The sequence below is a fragment of the Xiphophorus maculatus genome, chromosome 12 (assembly GCF_002775205.1).
Source record: "Xiphophorus maculatus strain JP 163 A chromosome 12, X_maculatus-5.0-male, whole genome shotgun sequence".
Classification (NCBI taxonomy): domain Eukaryota; kingdom Metazoa; phylum Chordata; class Actinopteri; order Cyprinodontiformes; family Poeciliidae; genus Xiphophorus; species Xiphophorus maculatus.
In genome coordinates, this window is record NC_036454.1 from 5912800 (window position 1) to 5933541 (window position 20742).

Sequence of the window (20742 nt, forward strand, 5' to 3'; positions counted from 1 at the left end):
ATAAACTTTTAATCTAGTATTTTTTATTTATACCATAAACATACAAGATGGAATTGTTTTATTTTATACATTTTAAATTGTCCTTTTAACCATAAATAGTTGACTTAAACTGAGAAGTTTGTTGTGGAAAGAGAGAGTTATTTTCTGGGGAAATGGTTTATAGCTATAAGCTGTTGAGGTGCATATAAATACTACTGATATGTCTGGAATATCTACGAATGTAAACTAGGATACAGAAGTGGAATTGTAAGCAGACATTTGGAATTTTATTCAGGAAAAAAACAATCTTACAGCAGAATTTTGGGCTTATTATCTAACAAATCCTCTTTTTTTTTTTTCTTTTTTTTTTTTTAGTTTGTGTTTTCAGGTGACTTACACCAAAGATCAATTAATTTAAATCCCTGTAAAATTCAGTGTTGAGTTTAAATGATTCATCATAAGTGTTAATTATGATAGTATTTAATGTTTTACCCCTTTGCCCAAATAAAATAATTTATGATATAAATTTTTAAAAATTACTCTCCTTCCTTCTTTAAGATGATTAACTGCTTTTTAGTAACTTTTTAGAAAATATTTATTGTTTTGTTTTGTATACAAGCTAAAATAAATAGCTACCTGTAGCAGGAATACATTATTGGAGCGTTTCAGCTTCCAGTGGTGCAATTCTTGCTGTTTATGTTGACAAATATCAATTTAATGACTAGTTAAGAGGGAGAACGTCTTACCAGATTTGTATCTATTTTTTTATTTCCCCAGGTTGAATGAGCAGGCCAGTGAGGAGATCCTGAAAGTAGAACAGAAATACAACAAACTCCGTCAGCCATTCTTTCAGAAGAGGTCAGAGCTGATCGCCAAAATTCCCAACTTCTGGGTCACCACGTTTGTCAACCATCCACAAGGTGAGTTATCCAGGGAAAAAAATCCCCCACTCCAATGTGTTCATAATTTCAGCTTCCTGGGTTAAAAATTGACGTTTATCTCAACAGTATCTGCTCTACTGGGAGAGGAGGATGAAGAAGCGCTTCACTACCTGAGCCGAGTGGAGGTGACAGAGTTTGAAGACATCAAGTCGGGCTACAGAATAGATTTTGTAAGTGATGGGATGTTTTGTCTGTGTAATTTTGAAGCTTAATGTGTGTTATGCTCATACTGGACTCTATTCTTGTTTCAGTATTTTGATGAAAATCCGTACTTTGAAAACAAAGTACTATCCAAAGAGTTCCATCTGAATGAGAGTGGAGACCCATCTTCAAAGTCAACAGAAATCAAATGGAAATCAGGAAAGGTAAGTGTGCTTTGTGTAGCATTTTCAGCCAAACCTGAAGTTTTATGTGAAGTAGACTTGTAAAATGTTTGACTCCTCCTCTGTGTGCAGGATCTCACCAAGCGGTCCAGTCAGACACAGAACAAGGCCGGCAGGAAGAGGCAACATGAAGAACCTGAGAGTTTCTTCACTTGGTTCACCGACCATGCTGATGCCGGTGCTGACGAGCTTGGGGAGGTTATCAAGGACGACATCTGGCCAAACCCCCTGCAGTACTACCTGGTATGTTTACCTCAAACCTAATGATAGAAACTAGCATAAATGAGTCAGTGTTGGATGGTAGTGCAGTTCATATTTTTGGTGTGGAAGTTTCTGTTTTAGTTTGACAAAATAAGAACATGGTGGCTACACATTCTGAAATTAATTTTAAAATTAAGGCCTTAAATTAATTGGAAAAAAAACAAATTAGCCTTAAATATGTTAATTACGGGTCTTATATTTTGTAAGGATTATTTAATATCATGCTATGTAGTTTTTTCTTGCAGGACTTTACAAAGCTTTGAGTTGTGCGCAGAGATCACTGCATTCTCACTCAAGTCGTAGCTACCGCTAAGTAGCCACTAATAAGCAAGCTTGCTAGTTTTTTTTTTTTTTGTACTTCCATAATGAGTAAAGGTAAATTTATTGGCAGTTGATTGGATAATGTCAATTACTTCAGTTGCAGCCCATACGATTTAGTTGCAATTTTCTTTTTTGTACGTTTAAATTCCATTCATAATGGTCTTAAAGTCTTAAGTCAAGCTGCTGGCTAAACAAAAATATGTTTATTTTTAGGTTCCAGACATGGATGATGAAGAGGGTGAAGGTGAGGAGGATGAAGAGGACGAGGAGGGTCTGGAGGACATTGATGAGGAGGGGGATGAAGATGGAGAGGATGATGAAGAGGATGAAGGAGAAGAAGGAGAGGTAAAGTGCTAACATTTTGGAAACTTTTAGCAAAGTTTTAATTTCTTAACATTCATCTTGTGTGATGCTTCATTGTTTCAGGAGGATGAGGGAGAAGACGACTAAGAACTCTATCACCTGCAAGACCCTCGACCTTCCCTGTTAATTTTTCCACTCATGTTTGGGAGCAAAACTTGTTTGTTTTTTATTTTTTTTGGCTTTTTTAATTTACTTTTATCAGTATGTGCTTCACTTTCCATTCTGAAGCCTCCTCACCTGCTGATGCCATATGTTCTCCTTTGACTCATCCAAGGCCAATGGCACTTTGCCCTAAATTGTGAGTACCATCCCTGACGACATCTCAAAAATAATAATAATAAAAAAAATAGTCAGCACAGTATACTCAGTAGAATGAAGACACACAGAGTTCCTCCTATTCAAGGTTGTGTGGTTAATCAGCTGAAGCCATGGTGTAGTGACCTAGTGCTAGCAGACCTTTCAATATTTTTTTTTTCTAAGAGGGGGCATAGTACCCTTTAAAGCATTTTTATTTTTTCTCCCGTGTGGTTATCGAGTACCAGCTCATTCCTTTGACTTGTAATGTTTGGGGTTGGGGGGTGGGGGTAAGCTGGGGAGGGGCAGGAGTGTATTGGTTATTGGGGAGAGTGGTTATTTTGACACCATTTCTATGGGACTTTTGTTTTTCATTGTATTGTTTTACAGATATCCACAAGATTTGAAATGACATTTTTAATAAAGAATAAAACTGAAAAAAAAAAAAAAAAACTTGTAAATTTTGGCCCCTTCTGCTGCTTCATTGGTTTCGACAGAAGTATTTACACTCGAATTGTTTCAAATTAAAGGTGTAAAGCTTGCTTTGTTACAATAATAAAACTAAACTGTGTATGCACGTGTGGGAGTCTTCAAGCGAAAAGCAGGGGTGCAATTTTATTTTTGAAAATATACTTGAAAGCACCAAAAATGGAAAAACCTCGAGTCAAGTTCATCAGCTTGTAAAGGATTTGGGAGTCATTAGCAGACTTGATGCAAAGTCTTCTCTCAATATTCTGTGAGCGATTAAAGCCAAAAAGGTGTTGTCAGAATCTTGAAACTTGTTGTTTGTGACGGTCTCAGGCCAACTGTTTGGCTGGAAGCCCCAACCTGAAGTGAAAAAGGAAATGCACAATGTAGTTATAAACTTGATTAGAAAACTGACAAATTAAGGCCTGATTTTCATATGCAACCATGGACTATTTCTACAAGTGTAGAAAATTAGATCTACTCTGACGTTGATGTTTGAGGTTTTGCACTTTGGAAAGTGAACGATTTTCTAAATGCATTGCAAATTTGGTTCTTGTGCAACCTCAAAGGAGAGTCTTGCTTGGAAACTACATTCCCATGTTTGCATATTTTTAACGCACTTAATAGTTTAAATTTTTAAGTCAATATACCTACCTAAATGATTTTTACACCTAGGACAGGTAGCTACGGTCCAAGAGAACCCGGGGTACCAGGAGAAGTGGCTGTCGGCCGGCCAATGCTTAATAACGTCCGCTTTTTTAAACACTATCACCTCGAACTGGAGTCCCTGGGGATTCTCGAAGAGCTGGATGTGGATCCTTCGACCACCCACTGACGTGTCGTTGCGGCTGGATAGTGCCATGCGGCTGGGGACGAAGTGGATGTCCGTGCCGAACGCCACTTCGTGTCCACATGCCCTACATAATATTAGAGTGTCGGTGCTAGTTCCGTGCTCCGGTGGGTCGGCAGCACACGAGTGTGAGGGGTGGAAAAACAGGAGCGCAAAGACGATAAAGTGGAAAAAGTTGTCCCACTGCACTCCGAGCAGCAGTCGGCTCGTTGACCTCATGGCTGTTTCCCAGTATGACCAAAGAGCTAACAATAAAGCTATTTAGCTTTTGACGCTAGCAGCGTTTCTGTCCGATGTAATGGTTTGAAAATGAGACATGTCATATGTTGAAAATCATATTTATCATTCAGTATGTTGTATGAAAGCACCAATCACTGATAAACACAATATTAAGACTTGATAACTTTTAAAGGACTGAGCATTAGCTGATAAATTAGCTTGTAAAGCAAATGCTACGCTGGTTAGCATGTTAAGCTAGTTAGCTTTAGCTTCCTGTTCATATTTAACTAACAGACGGAAGTCACGTTAAATAAAAGGGAAATGCAGTCGTTTCCTTGGGATCCAAACGTTACAACAATTTTTTTTACTTAGACAATTTACTATGATTATTTGTGAAATGTTTAGCCAACCTTTTTGTAGGTTAGACTACATTTTCGACAAGTCATTTTAACAGTTCTGTTGTGATACGTTTAAGAACCAATTTTTATTAAAACATTTTCTTTCTTTCAATTAAGAACGAAAGAAAAGTCTGAAATAACTAACTGTTAACATCTGTTTGATTTCCTTTTATTTTTATTATTTTTATTTTTAAGTGTTAAACTATTTTATTCTCTTTTTTTGCTCACTAAAAAGTTTTCAATTTCTTCATAGGTTCAAGAACACAGCGTGAATGCATTTTTCTTCTAGTAGTTACCCCGGGCAACGCTTACTTGAAACACTTCTTCACCAATCACGAAATGGGATCTTCAAAATCAGCCAATCGGAGCACTCGTTCGTTATTTGTAGCAACCATTCCGCTCCACAGACAGAAGTTGAGATCTTTCCTGGAGACAGGAAGCTGACGCGATCTAAATTGCTTAAACCATTTACAGTGTTTTTGTCTGGAGGTTTTTGGTTTTGTTGAACTTATTCTTGGCCTAAATGTCGCGGTAAAACTTCTGAAGGATGAAAACTAGAGGTTCACCACCAGCTCCGCCACCGATTCACGTTCACGTAGCGGATAGCATACCTATCCATGTTCATATGAGGAGGAGTCCCACCAGAACACCACCGGTTAGTTCTTTTCTGAAAAGGGAACGTAAAAGGTTTTAAAGTTCTATTTATAAATTGATTTAGAGAAGACAGAATATTCTAAAAATCAATTTTTTACCTGTTGTTTCAATTCTCTTCTGTTTGAAAGAATCAGGATTTTACTTCCAGTCAGTTGAAACATGTTAGAAAAATTCAGTTATTATTTGAAGGCATGACAGAATTAAGTTTTGTGAGAAAAAAAGGGGAAAAACTATGATAATTCAATAGTGTAAGGAATAAATTTACATAAAATCAAGAAAATTATGCACAACCCTGACTATTAATCAGACCTTAATAGAAAAACTTTGTCTTCAGTCAGAGGCTTCTTCAAATTTGCTGTAATACAGACCGCTACAGGACACTTTTCCTGCAAACAGTCTTCACCAGCTACAATAAGTCTCTGAAGAATGTTGAATTACTATGAGTTAGAACAACATTTAATTTCCCTTTTGGATTAGTAAAGTATTTTAAATTTGAATTTAACTTTAGCACTTTTTCCTTTTGGATTTAGGGAACTGATGCTTCAGTGAAACGAGATGGAAGCAGGCCAAAGATCCGGACGCCCTGGATTCCTCCAGGAATACTCTCGTGCAAGAGGATTATTGGCTCCAACCAGTCTCAGGTTTCTTCATGGTGTTCATTTTATGCTATTGTTACAGTCTAGCAGCTAAAATTATACCTAGAGAAAAGAAAAATATCCTTAGTCTTTTCCAGCTCTTAAAATGGTTTAAAAAGGAGTCAATTGTAAACCCAAAATTGTTATAAACGGTCTTCTATTTTGTACTGTATAAGCTGGGTACATTTATTTGCCTCACCGGGTAAAGATGTGCAAAAACCTCTGACCAGATTTCCACGGGCTATGGCTGACAAGTAGACCCACAGTATCACAGATCCTTCATCATCCCTTGCAGTGGACTGAAGATGCTTAGCCACATTCAGCATATTTCTTTCACTCCAGACACAGCTGGAGTGTCTGTTGCAGAAAAACTTAGTATCATCTGACGAACAGAATTGGTCCAGCAGAGTTTTGCTAATTTCACATGTTAGCAAAACAGTTATTGCTGGGAGATATGGTTTAAAATGATCCAAAATTTGATTTCCAATTTTGATTAAATGGAAAAACTAAAAAGAAAAAACACAAATAACAAAAAAATATAATTAAAAAATGGCTTTTCTTTCAATAATTACTTCTAATTTCAAAATTGAAATAAATTAAAGCTGTAAAACATGCTTGTTATAAAAGATGGTTATTTCTTGGTTGGGCTAACGTCACTCTGAACCCAAGGAGTGCACAGCTGAAAAAAACCCAACAGATTTTTTAAAAATGAATTTAATTTTCTGTTTTTGAAGATTTAATTGATGAACTTAATTTATCACCCAGCCCTGGTTATGTTTCTGATGGTTGGACAGAAAGGACTTTTTCCTGTCATTCCTCCGAAACAACTATATATCATAGATACTCTCTAATATTTTTTATCTATGGAGACTTGGTGACCGCAAGATGCATTCTTTGTCGCAGTTTAACAGTGAACTGTGAGAGGTGTGAAGATACCTTGAGTGCTGGTTAAATCTTGTGGCTAAAAGAAATACGCCTCTGTATCGCTTTATTTATACAAAACGAAACAAAACTTCACTGATCGCTAATTATATATTCTTAGAGACTGATTAACTTACAAAGAACAAAGCATGCATCAAAAACTGATTCAGTTTGATTCTGGTGATTTTGTATTTTAAATGTCGACATTTAACCTCAGACATCTGACTTCAGATCTGCTTTAACAACAGAGTCAAGGACATCTGTGTGTTTCAGTTCTTTTTGTTTTCTGTTTGTGTCGTTTGATCAGACCAGCAGATCACAGATTCAGTCAGACAGTGGGATCAGGAATCGGCAAGATGCAGGGCAACAGGAGGAAGAGCAGCATGCAGTTTCTGAAGACCTCAGGGTCCTGATGAAGGAACATGGCGCTTCAAAGACGTAAGAACCTCAATGAATAGCAAAGATTATAGATTCAATTCAATTCAGTTTATCTATATAGCACCAATTCACAACCTGTCATCTATAAAATGTCACTTCAGTACAATCATACATTCCAGTTCATATTAGTAGTCAAACTGGGCATTTAGTTTAGTTTTTATTATTCATATTATTTTAAAAAGTTTTCTGTCTAAGGAAACCCAGCAGATTGCATTGAGTCATTGACTTGACATTACAGCAGTGGTGTCCAATCTTTTTGCACCGAGAGCCAAAATCCCCAAATTGAAACTCTTCAGGTGCCGAAATTGTACTTATTTAACCCCCAATTAAAAATGCATAATTTTTTAAATACATTTTTTCTCTTTTACTTCCACAACCGTAAATTAAGCATGTAATATTTTACATTTGCCTTAGTGTTTACAGTTATTTAACTTTTTTGGGCGAATTTTCTATTCCTTAGGTCTATGAAATGTTTTTAGTTTATTCCCTGCAACAAAAATAATATTATTCTTCTAAAGCCTTTGCTTTATTTACCCAAATATAATGGATGCAATTGTCCAAATCTGTTTTTGAGTAAAAGGTCGCTGGATGTTTACGGCACAACTCCAAAAAAAAGCTAAAAATAAATTCTTTGTGGTGTTATTAATATTTTATACTTAAGAAGATATAAACTTGCCACAGAATATCTCATCCTAAAACATTACAGAAAGTGTCCTGGGGTGAAAGCAGTACCATTCTTGAACTGCAGTTTGGGGCTACACAAAATTAATCCAAAGGCCACAAATGGTCCCCGGACCGCACTTTGTACACCTCTGCATTACAGTGGAGGATAAAAAACTTAATTTTTAACAGGAAGAAACCTCCAGCAGAACCAGAACCGGGCCATCTGCCTCGACCGACTGGGGGTTTGAGAAGACAGAGTAGAGACACAAAAAGAAATTGATTGAGCAGTAGTTTCTGTGTTCATGAAAAGTCCAAAGTTAATAGCAGGAGAGTGAAAAAATTTAGTTGTTTGCAGCCGATTCCATCCTCCAGGAAGGAACCACAACCAAACAGAATGCCAGACCAGGTGTAGCTTCTATGAAACTGGAAGAAAATATAAATTTAACAGTTGAAATAACAACTGGAAATGAAAATTGGAGAGTAGTAGGAGAAGAAAGTGAGAAAAATAAGTGAATGTACAGGTAAACCCTCACAATGAGGCATGACAGAGGCAGATAGTTCAAATTATTTTTCCTAAAATGTCTATTAACCACATATGTGTCTATATGACCACATATAGAAACAATAAGAAATCCCATCCAATCAGCTGGTGTTTAAAGGCGTTTACCCTTGATGGGTAGAAGTCCTTCAGTCCAAACTACAACGCTAAAAGAAGATCTAAGCGGCGGTTCTTGTTAGTTAATCGATTGGAACTAATTTTAATCTAATAAACCATTCATCTACAAGTAATCGTAATGACCTGAACTCTGTTTATTTCATTCAAAGGTCGGAGTCTTGCGATCGTCAAAGAAATGCAGATGTGCTCCTCAGGACGCTTGTAGAGGCAGAAATCGATGGTGTAGCTGTGGTTAATCAGCTGACAGCTTTGAAGGAAACCATTGACAGCCTTGCTAAGGTAAGCTTTACTCCAACTTAAGAGGGTTGCAACCTGCAGCTCCGAGCCCCACCTACACTGCAGCTCCTATAAAGCCAAATAAAAATGTTTATTAACTATAAAAGTTCTTCTGTATGTTTTTAAGCTACAATAGAATGGTACCACTGGTTAAAAACAACAACAACAAAAAAAAACCAACGTTGAAAGTAATAATAATTGGTTGTTTATGTTTTTAAGTGGGTACCTGTTCTTTATTATCCACATCTATTGAAAATTCTCATTCAGCTGATCTTATTGTACAAAATAAATGCTAGATCCAGAACTTGGATCTAGCATTGACATAAAACTAGTTCCAAACGCAGCAGATGAAAATATTGGGTCCACAGATTATTTGGCCCAAATAATACATTTTTGTTTTGCTTTGTTTCTTTGCAGCTACCATTACATTTCACATGCAAGGCAGCCATGTTGGAGTTTAAGACTAAGGAGATTAACCTTCCTGTTTTTGAAGGGAATTTCTATTATTTTCCCCAAATTGGTTCTTGAAAATTAAAAAAATGTGAATAGAAAGAAAACACGTAACCAACCATGCAGCGTAGCAGTGAAGAACATTTGTTGTTGTTTTGATTTATTTTTATGACATAGCACAGCAGACTGAAAAGGGGGTATCTGGAAAACCGGTACCTGGAGTGTGTTCAAGGGAATCGCTGCTCTGAATGATCGGATCAGCATGAACCCATCGGGTCTTTTGTTTTCCAGGAGAAGCGGCTGACGAAGCTTCACACATCCGCTCTGGGGCGGCAGCAGAAGCTGTTGCTGGAGAAAATAGAGATGTTTGATCAAACAAATCACAGCCTTCGGGATCACCTTAGAGACTGGAGCGTCTACGAGGTACAAAAACAGAGGGAGGTTGAGAAAAGCAGAATAATTCATTTCTGACTATTGTTTCTCCCATCAAATAGTTTTTACAATAGAAAAAGATTGAGACATTTTCAAACATTTGAAAGTGTATATTTAACAATGTTTAGCTTAAAAACGGGTTTTCAATACTTAGTTAAAACATGTTGTAGAAAGTACTGGTTGTGATGGTTTCTGTGGACTTTAGGAATGTATAAAGTTTTAGTAATCGATGAACCTATTGATTATTCTGATGATTAATTGATTAATCGGATAAAAATGTGTCACATTTGCAGATTTTCTCTTTAACAACTTAAGGCTTTTTATACAATACTAGAAATACATTAATAAAATGCAAATAAACGCAAATTTCATTCCCATTTTTAAATAAGAAAAAAAGTTAAAACTATACCACTTGAGGAGTTTTGGCTAAAACATATGTACAGACAAAAATGTTTTATCTAGAATGCAAAATATAGATATTTTTTGCACAATTTTGGGTTAATTACTGCTATGAATATGTTGTTTCTTTCAATAAATGTTTCTATTAAAGCCTGTGTACTTCAGTTAATTATTAATTGACTACTAAATTAGTTGACGATTATATCAATAATTGGTTAATTACGATTAATCTGATTAATCGTTTAAACGCTACATTTAAAATAAATACATTTAATCAACAGCGCCTTTCTTTAACTTTCCCCTTTTAAAATATGGGTAAGCAGTACTTATTTTTTCCAACAAATGTGCCTTATTAAAAGTAAAGTGCTGGTCTAAGTTGCTGATTATATCAGTTATTGATTAATCCGATTAATCATTTCAGCCCTTGTGTAAAAGCTCTGTATTCACATGCACATCATGTAGCTTTTAAATATAAACAAAAATCTTCTTAGAAAGTGTTACAGAAAGTGTTGTGGTTTCCACAGAAACAGTTGGCGATGTGGCCGACGGAGAGAGACACCTTGAGGAAGAAGCTGGCTGACACCGAAACAGAAAACCTGGTGAGTGACAAACACTTTTTCCTCTGATTGTCTATCTCCTTCACCAGTAAAAGTTTCACTCCTTATTTCGCAGCGACTTGCCGCTGAACTCTCAAACAAGGAGAAACATGCTTCGAAGCTCTCTGAGCATCTGGACTTTGAAAAGGTTTGCAACTGCTTCACCACCAGGGAAACTGAAGTTCCTGATAACATCATAAAGGCCTCTGGTAAGCCGCAGGTTTTTACAACATTGCCACTGTCAACGCAGGGCAACTTGAAGACGACCGAAGAGCTTTCAAGGATCCTGGACTCGACCCGCAGCCACCTGGTGAACCAGCTGGAGCAATCTGAGGCGGAAAAGGTCCGCCTGGCCGCTCAGATCCAGGTTTGGGAATGCAGATTTCACAACAACACGCTTCAGAGTAGGGATACAAACAATTAATCTACAACTAATTGTCGATTAGTGCAGTGGTTCCCAACCGTTTTAGTACCGCGGACCGGTCGAGAGGGAGGGGGGGTGCGCGCAAGACTTCGGAAATTTGCGGGATGTGGGAGGGGGTGTGCGCGTCGAGACGAACCGACAGAATCCGGTTAAAGGATTTTCAAAATAAAAGATCCTCCTGACTCAACACATAAAACGGAAGTATTTAATTATTTCTTGCGCGGCCCCATACCAATTCGTCCACGGACCGGTACCGGTCCGCAGCCCGGGGGTTGGGGACCACTGGATTAGTGGTTTATTAGATTGTAGTTTGGCCGCCGTCCAGCAGAGGGCGCCGCTGATCAATGGAGCCGTTGGTACAGAAACAAAGATGGCGGCAGGGCCATAAAAGAACCGGACAGAAAAGCGGTCCATAGTCAGTTGTGGGATGAAAAAGTACTTTATGCGCTTCTGTTTGGAAATATAAAAACTTGATCAGCCCCTTAAGTTTCACGTTAATGGATCTTATTCAATAATTATTGATGTGCTACTAAGACGAGGATAATATGTCAGTAAAGCGTAAGATATGACGCAGAAGAATGGAAACATGGCGGAAAATAATCGTGCCAATAAGAACGGTTGATTTTATATATGAACATCTCTAACTTCATGGGGAACTAAGGGTTTCACTTATTTAATTTTTTTCATCTTTTAGTCTTCTACTCAGTAACCTAAGAGGTTACTGTTTTATTATAATATGTTTATTAATGTGAGAAAACCACAATTTTCTATTTAAGTTGGTATGTTATGCATCTGACACAAAATAATGTTAAAATGTAATGCTATTTTTAATTTAAGCATATGAAAAATGTAGTTCTCCATGTTATGGAAGGATGGATAAAATTATAATACTTGAGGACTTTTGACTAAAATATCCTTATATATTAAGGTGTTTTTTAAATCTTAAATGCAAAATATATGTTATATATTTTTTGTACAGTCTTGGTTTAATTACTTCCCTGAATTAGTTATTTTTTTAGTAAATAGCATTTTTTGAGTCTGTATACTCTAGTTAACAATTAATCAATTACTAAATTAGTTGATGATTATTTCAATAATAATCATCAATCATCATCAATATTTCAATAATCACAATCACGATTAATCTGATTAATTGTTTCACCCCTATAAATAATAAGCACCAACTTTCTCCTCTTAAATTATATGGAACCTCTTTTTAGAGGAAAGACACAGGAGGAAAGGTTCTTGTCTTGCAATGTTCAAGCTGATTCTGATCCTAATGAAAGAGAAAATGAACTATTTTAACAATTTTCTATCTTCTGCCATGCGATCTGTTGGCGAGGTAGAAGATGCAGCAAAGTCAGGAGCGTCTGCTGGAGCAGGTCCGGGATCTCCAGGGCGAGCTGGAGACCCTGAAGATGAAGAAGGCGCAGGATGACAAGCAGTGGAAAGAAGAGCGGGAGTCGCTCAGTGTGATCACGCTGCATGCCGACCGAGCGGAGGAGGCAGTGAGGCAGCTGGAAAAGAAACTACAGGAGAAGGTCAGAGACGGGGCTCAGTGGGACTCTGAATTCTGGAGGTACTTCTAGGTTTTTGTTTTCTCAATTTCTACTATTTTCTCAATTGTTGGTTCCATGAGAGCATCAATAAATAATATCAATAAATTAAAGAATATAATTAAATTCTTTTCTGTGCAGTTTAGTGATAGAAATTACACTTTTTAAATAATAAAAAAAGTGCCACCGATCAGAAAAAGGAAGTCATCTATGCAGACCGCACACATCCTGGACACAGATGGTCAGGAAAAACTAAAATTTTTATTTCCTTTCCTATACATTTATATTTAACATTTCCTCAATTGGAGCAAAAATGAACCAGAGTTCTTGTTTTAGTGCAGAAACCTGGTGAATAAAAGCAGATTTTGATTGAACCAGTGTCCGGTGGTGTGGTGTGGCTGCTTCGGTCGTCATTTCTTTAAATGAAGAGATCAAAGATGCAGAGCTTGCATGTCAGGAAATGGAAATAGGATTTAAACATGATGCGTTTTGTCTTGAAGGAGATGGAGCTGTCTCTCGCTGTGTCCGTGTCCAAAGACTGGTGTCACCGTCACTCGATAGAAGCAGCTGAGAAACGGCAGCGGGAGGAAGAAATCTCGATTGTCAAACAGTGAGCAAAGGAAAAACAAAACTCATTTATAAAGAATCTGTCTTGAAGTGCGGTGGTGTGAATGGTGAGGCAGACGCAGCACACCCAGGTTGAGATGATTATGGTGATTTAATAATGAGAACAAGGTGCAAACAAATCCAAAAACAGTCCAAAATCCTGGCAGCACAGCAGAGCGGAAGGTAGAGGCTCAGCACTGGTAGCAACAGGACATACGAAGGACAAATGACAACACACGACTGCTTAGACACACGACAAGGAACCGACAAAGACACAGAGACACAGGTGAGACTAAATACACAGGAGGTAATCAGGGAACGAGACACACCTGGGAGTAATCGAGGGGAGAACAGGACAACGAAGAGACGCAAGGACACAGGAAACTCAGAAATAAATACACAGAAAAACACAGATCATGACAGAATCCCACTGATTTATGTTTTTATAGTAGGATCTATAGGTATTCCAGCTACATTAATTTGATGAAATTGCAGAACAGTGATGGAGACACAAATGATTTCATTTATGAGTTGGAACATCTAGAAAACCCTTCTGTCAGATTTTGTCAGATCAAACTTGTGTTTTTTTTTGTTTGTTATAGTTTATTATTTTTTAACTATATGATAGGGCTGGGCGATAAATCGATTTTATTTTTCCCCAAAGTGTTCCCTGGATTTACGTACGGCATGATTTCAGTACGCCCAAGGTGGCCATCTTGTTTGTCAAACATGTTTCATATTTTCTATCTATTTGGGCTTTCAGTTCATGTCAGCTCTATCGTACCTTAACTTATATTATTTAACTTATCTGATTGAACTTTTCTTATCCTATTTAACTTGACTTATTTAATTTAACTTATCTTATTTAAATCAACTTAGGGTAACTTATTTATCTTAACTTATTTAGCTAATCTTGGCTTAACTTAGAGTAATATAGCTTACTTTATTTAACTTAATTTAATCTTATTGAACTTAATCTTATTTAACTTAACTTTTTACTGTTTGTACTTCATGATGTACAAAGTTTTAACAGATGGTTTTAAAAGTAAATTTGCAAAAAGTCAAATGAAACCCAGAGAATACAGCTTTCTGAAGGGAGTGGTTGGTTGGTGGTTTTTCTTTTGCTTTTTGTTTATGAGACATGGAAACTCAAGCTCTTTGGTCATGCATGAGTTCTGGGCTTTTTTCTCAAAGCTTTTTTGTGGCGCTGGTGGAGTTTATTTGCAGCATTTAAGCTAGAAATGCTGCCTAAAATTAGATTTATTAAATCTTGTGTTTAAATGCGTTTTCTAAGACAAGCACGTCAAAAGAGACGTTTTGGGTGAAAAAAAGCGCTAAATGCTGACTTTTTGGTGAAAATATGGCTGAACGTGAATATGTTTGTGTGTCAGGAAGCTCATCGATCTGAACTCTCGGCTTCGCGCAGTGGAGGAGAAGAATCGGGCCGAGAGAGAGGAGCTCAGAAATCAGCTTCAGCACCTCAACGCGGAGAACGCCTCCACCAAGCTGGAGAACCAAACGCTCAGGGTAGCTTCACACGACAAAGAGAAGGAAAAGTTAAAAACATGGACTGTCGTTTAATCTGCTTTTACATTACGATCAGAGAGAGTTGGCGTCGACTGACGAGAAATTAAAGGGACTTCAATCTGAGGCTCGTGAGCTGAAATCATCAATGAAAAAATCTGAGAACCTGGTGGAGAAATTCAAGCAGAAGGTAAAGCAAACATCAGGCTTATAGCTTTGGGTTTTTCATTATAGTTTAGTTTAATTTCATTGTGACTTTTCGTCTAATTCAGTTACCGTAGTTTTAATTGTATTTCAGAGGGTGTTTGCTCGTTTTTAGATAATATTAGATATTGTTTAGTTTAGATGTTGTTAGCTATATGGTTGCAGTTTTAGTTTTTTCATACTTTCAATACAAAATAGTCAAAGTATTGTATTGTTACTATGTACAAATCGATTGGGTAATGAATACCGACAAAAAGTGCCATTTTCCAAAAATTTATTTAATAATATTTGATCAACCAACTGACTCTGATGTTTTATCCCAACTTTTGCTGTCGCCATTTTGCGGACTTGTGTAAGTGCCGCCAGTAGGGTTATAAAGTACTATAATTTTCCCTAAACTGCTTGTGTGGGGGGAAAAAAACCCATTTCACATCAGTTCAAAAGGCTAGTAAATAGATTCATAAACAGAAAAATGAAGGATGTTACATGTACATAGCTTTAGTTTTATAAACTGATAATCTAGTTCCAGTTGTATAGTTTCTCCCCATTAAAGTTGCAGTATGTAACTTTTATAAAGAATGTGTTTTTATTTATTTGTTAAGATTTAAAGGATTTTTTTTTTATTGTCATAAAATTTCGCAATCGCTTGCTTGTGGTTTGTACTTATGTCCCAGATCAAGAAGCCTAATAAATAAATAAGTAAGTCATTGAAGTGTCATTAATAAATATGGCGGTGCACAGAGGTGCAGTGGCATCATGTTGTGACAGTTTGTTATGAGACAAATATTCTGTGAAAAGATTGATGTCTTCCCTGAGCTACTATTGCCATTTGAAGAAACGTACTGCTTCTGATCCAAAACAACCAATCAGAGGCAGGAGGCGGGTCTTAGCGCTGTCAATCATCTTCATGTGCTCACTGCTAAATGTGAGGGAAAATCCCAATGACACTAATAAAGTTTTTGTAAAACTAATGGCAGAGCAACGACTTACCATTACAGAAAAACTATTTATCCGTTATCATCGGTAACGGATGCTAACTAGCCGTAGCGTTCATGATAGGCTATGCTAGGTGCCGTGGACCATTTGTCTTTATTTCAGTTAACAAAAATGTTTTCCCAATTTCAGTTTTTGATACTTTGTTAGTTTTATTTAACTGTAATAACCTTGGTAAACGTCACTCCACGAAGGTAAATCGGCACAGAAAATCCTCCAAACAGGATCTGAAAATGATCTGTGTTATTGTTGGGTTGCGGCTCAGGTTCATCAGGCTCGCCTGGAGTCAGAGGAGTACTGTCTGAAGCTGGAGACGACGCAGCGGGAGGCCCGGGAGCAGAGGGCGCGCCTGGAGAACGAGAAGGAACAAGTGAAACGGGAGCTGCTGAACCGGTTGCAGGAGTTCGAGACGCTGCCGGAGAAACTGAAGCGGATTGAGCAGCAGCTCCGAGAAGCCCAGGACGACACTAACACCTACGAGAGGAGGAACCTGGAGCATCATGCTGTCCTGTCTGAAGTCAGACACAAGGTGATCTGCCTGGCTGCAGGTTCTAACGCATCATCCAGGTCACTCTTATCAGTTTTTAGACTCAGCAGAACCTTTTTTCAACGTTGTCACATCCTTCTGCAGGCTGCTGGAAATCCTTGAAAATGCTTGCATTTTGTTTAGGTGTTTTTAAGGTTTGTAAAGTGCTTGATTTCTGAATAAAGTCCTTGAAAGTGCTTGATATTCAAGCTGCAGTTTGGTAACAAAGTTTATAGAAGCTTAGTGTAGCTAGGTGACGGGTGGAGTTCAGCTGGGCTGGCAAAGTAACGGGCCGAGCCGAGGCGAGCCTCACTGGGGTTACTAGGTGAAGGACACTGCCTGCAAATTTGTTTGGGGATTTTAATTAGATTTAATCTAATCTAATGTCTGATTAAAAGCCTAAATTTGGAAAATATTACTTATAGTTGAAACTAGAAAGTTTCATTCACCTAATAAAACGACACAGGAACATTTTTCTATTGCTACCTGAAGTTAAATCTGACTAAATCGTTCTGGTTTTAGGTTAGTTAGAATCACCAAAATTATTTTAAATGCCAGAAAAGTTAGCGAGAACATTTTTTGGAGATTTTATTTGGTAATTCTTTTTGCATATTGTGTTTAAGCATTTAATTTAAACAGGAAGATAATATACGGTAACACAATTTTGTTGATGTTGCTTCACTGTGATAAATATTTATTATTCCCAGCTTATCAATGACTTATTGATCTGTGCAATTGATATAAAATGTGGCTTATATTTTTTACATTAAACAATGTTATTTAAATTTTGGGAAGATTTGTTAAAGTAGTGTTTTGTTCTCGTATCAGCCAAGTGTTTAAGCTTCTCATTAAGTCACATCCCACTGAACATAAGATTGCTGTTATACAACAATATCAGTTGCATAACAGCAATATTAATATTGTATATTGATCGTAACTCATGAAAGAATGACTGTGAATACTGTTAGCAGCTCAAAACATAGGAAACGTTAATAAATGAATGTTTTGGGGAATTTCTAACGGTTTCTCTGTGACTGTCTGCAGGTCGAGCACCAAGGTGCTCAGCTGGAAACGGTTCAGCAGAGGAATCTGCTGCTGCAGGAGGAAAACAACGTCCTGAAGGAGAAAATTAACAACCTAGAGAGGTATTTTTCTTTAACTTCAACACTTAAATAAAAACAGATTTATTGAGTCGATCTTGGTGGTTAAAGGTGACCTATCATGCTTCCTTGAACAGGTGAGGATAGATAAGTCTACGGCCTATACAAAACATGTTTGTTGCATTTTCTTTTGCTCAAAATCAGCGCTTACAGCAGTAAAACCATCTGACCAATCGAGCTGGGCCTCAGCTTTGGTTGCTAGGCGACGAACAGAGTTCCGCTGGGGTTGCTAGGTAACGGGCTGGGCCTCACTGGGGTTACTAGGTGAGGAACAGAGCCTGCTGATTTGTTCCAAGGATTCGGGGATTTGTTTTAGCTTTAGAAATTTGGACTCAGGTCCCTGTTCAAGAAGCTTAATAAATAAACAAATAAATAATATATACATACTGTATATAATAAGTATAAATACAAAGTATATATACATATTAGTGCACAATATATTGGCACTAACATTGATATTGACCGATATTTGTCATTTTTTATCATATTGGTATCAATAAGGAAAACTGGGCCGATGTTAACAGCAAATATTTATTTCAATCTTGTTGCTGCCTCTGTTTTTTTCCCCAAAGTTGTTGAAATGGTAGGAAAATACATTTAATACATAATATCTGTAAATATGGTACAGTTGTCAGCCATAAATATCAGATATTAATTTTGGCCCAAATTTTCATATCGGTGCATCTCTAATGTATATAAAGGAGTATATAACCAAAGTTAAAAAGTGATTTGAAGCCGTATTAAATGTGTTTGTGACGTTACATTTGGGAGTCTTTTGAAATGGCTCATTTTCCTCACACCTAAAAATATTAATTTATTGCCAAAAAACAGCTGGATGTTTTTTTAAGCGTTTAAGCTGTTTTTAGAAGCAGTAGAGACCCAAATGGAAGTACAAAACAATAATAATAATAGGTTCCCTTTAAACAAATCAGATGAGTTCACGTTTTCATTTATATAATATATTTCAGGATTTCACAGTAAAATCCATATATTTTAGATTAAATGAAGTGAAACTGGAACAAAAACTGCGCTGAGTCTGAATTATGCCTCCCTGTTCTGTCGTGAAACACTTTGCTGTTGTTCATTGTAGGAAGCTGGAGGATATGAATGCAGAAAACAGAGCGATGTCCCAGGCTGTCAGCATGAAGGAAGGAGGCATCCGCAGCCTTCAGCAGCAGCTGGAGGAGAAAACATACGAGTGCACCGTCGTGTCCCAGCAGCTGCAGGAAACTCTGGGCAACACTCAAAGACAGGTCAGAAACAGAAAGACCTTTCCTCCTTGTGAAAATCAGCCTTGGGTTTAGTTCTCAGTTTACCTTCAGCTTAGGGTGAACGTGTGACATCACACTTATGCAACCAAGAGCAAATATGGCTGGCCTTTCTTAAAATATAACTATAAAATTTGATTATGTGACTGCTCATAAATATGCAAGTCATAAAATCTGTGTTTGTAATAGATTATAATAGACATCACAGCAGCAAGTTAAGGTTAAATAAGAATGAGAGACTGTGCAGTAATATCTGGTGCTGCTTTTAATGCTATACATTAAAAAATTAGCCTGTGTAAGAGAAACAAAGTAGTAGTTCATTTTTCAGTCATACTTTCACCAAGTCATTCATTTATGACAGAGATAAATATTACATTTATATGGTAAATGTCAGGTTTACCAACTAAATATTTAGCTCCAAACTAAATGTTTAGCTCAGAGCTAACTAGTTTAGAGCTAAATATTTAGCTTCAAACTAAATATTTATCTTTTTAAGTATTTAGCTTATTTAGTTAGCTAAATATTTAGCTTCAAACTAAATATTTATCTTTTTAAGTATTTAGCTTATTTAGTTAGCTAAATATTTAGCTGGCAAACTAAATAGTTAGCGCAGACCTAAATATGTAGTTCAGAGCTAAATATCAAGCTTCAAACTAAATATTTAGCCTGTTAACTAATATTTAACTAATTATTCAACTTGAAATCTAAATATTTAGCTCGTTTGCTAATTAAATATTTAGTTTGAAACTGTCATTTATAAATTAACATATTGAAAATATGACTGAAAAATTAGCTAAATTCTTTTCTTTATGACAGGCTAAGTAACCCAAATTATTGCTGGTAATTTTTCACAGTGTAACGTTTACAGCCCTTTACAGTAATGATAAAAAGACAAAAAAACTACAGAATATTTAAAAGAAATTAAAAAAATTGCAAACAATTTTGATGTGCAAGAAACAGCAGTTATAAAGACTTCCAGAGTTTATCGGGAGCAGTTTAAAGCATTTATTTTCTTCTCTTGTTTGAATTTCTTGCGTAGTTTGATTGATATAATTAGCTCCATTTTCAATAAAAGTTTAGCTGATTTAAAGAAAAGGAAAGTCCAAAGTCTGATCATGTTTATCTCATGAATAAAACTTGCAGGTGGACGACAGCATACAGCGACTTCTGGCCAAAGAGAAAGCATCACAGTCCACATCATTGGAGCTGCAGAACCAGCTGAGTCGGGCCAAATTGGAGCTGAGTCAGCTGCAGCGAAGCAAGGAGGACGTACGTCATTCATCCCTCCTCAGGTCTGACTGCAGCCTTCGATGGGATTAAAATGTGTTTTCTGTCTCCAGATGGAGCGCCGCTTCCATTCTCAACTTCAGAACTTGAGGGAGCGACTGGACCAGTCGGATTCCACAAACCGCAGTTTGCAGAACTACGTTCAGTTTCTGAGAAACTCGTATAAAAATGTCTATGGAGACTGCTTGCTGAGCACCACTGATCCGTTCCCGGAGCAATAAAGCACAAATGAATTTACATTTATTGTGAAATCAAATGTTTTTAAAATGTGAATTATTTATTGTCCTCAGAAATAAAATTATCTTAAAGAAGTCTTGATGCTTGTTTTATTTATTAAATGTTTTGTATTATGTGTCTAGAAGTGAAAACTTGTACCTTCAAATTTTTGTAAGCTGAAACTTTTGCTGTTTAACTTCAAATCTACTCACAAAATATGTAGAGATTCTGAAAACTCTTCAGTCAATAAAATCAGTTTACAAGTTATTTACCTACATTTTAATTAAATGCATTGGTTTTACAGATTATTTACTTGTTTTATACTTTTAATGTTTTATTTTCTTAGTTAAAATGCCTTTTC

The 20742-nt window shown here is 36.7% G+C and overlaps 3 protein-coding genes across 3 annotated transcripts in view; 2 read left to right on the plus strand and 1 right to left on the minus strand.

Moving 5' to 3' along the window:
* LOC102223726 (serine/threonine-protein kinase N2) overlaps positions 1-802 on the minus strand; it is a 27446-nt gene extending 26644 nt beyond the window's left edge. The window contains exon 1 of the mRNA XM_023343702.1: positions 726-802. The gene's annotated coding sequence lies outside the window, so the exon portion shown is untranslated. The remainder of the gene's footprint in view (positions 1-725) is intronic.
* LOC102237363 (protein SET) overlaps positions 1-3113 on the plus strand; it is a 5272-nt gene extending 2159 nt beyond the window's left edge. The window contains exons 3-8 of the mRNA XM_005803846.2: positions 757-899; positions 987-1090; positions 1172-1285; positions 1376-1546; positions 2099-2230; positions 2312-3113. Coding sequence (XP_005803903.1) covers positions 757-899; positions 987-1090; positions 1172-1285; positions 1376-1546; positions 2099-2230; positions 2312-2335 — 688 coding nt within the window. The 3' untranslated portion in view covers positions 2336-3113. The remainder of the gene's footprint in view (positions 1-756; positions 900-986; positions 1091-1171; positions 1286-1375; positions 1547-2098; positions 2231-2311) is intronic.
* Positions 3114-4878: 1765 nt separating this feature from the next.
* Positions 4879-20449, plus strand: LOC102222953 (outer dense fiber protein 2). Its single transcript, XM_014470548.2, has 17 exons — positions 4879-5132; positions 5662-5772; positions 6995-7125; positions 8614-8743; positions 9482-9613; positions 10546-10620; positions 10694-10765; positions 10868-10984; positions 12388-12582; positions 13098-13207; positions 14595-14730; positions 14807-14917; positions 16190-16453; positions 17495-17595; positions 18701-18863; positions 20022-20147; positions 20219-20449. Exons 1-17 carry the CDS (start codon positions 5025-5027, stop codon positions 20384-20386), a joined length of 2250 nt encoding a protein of 749 aa, XP_014326034.1. The 5' UTR covers positions 4879-5024; the 3' UTR covers positions 20387-20449.
* The last annotated feature ends 293 nt before the right edge of the window (positions 20450-20742 follow it).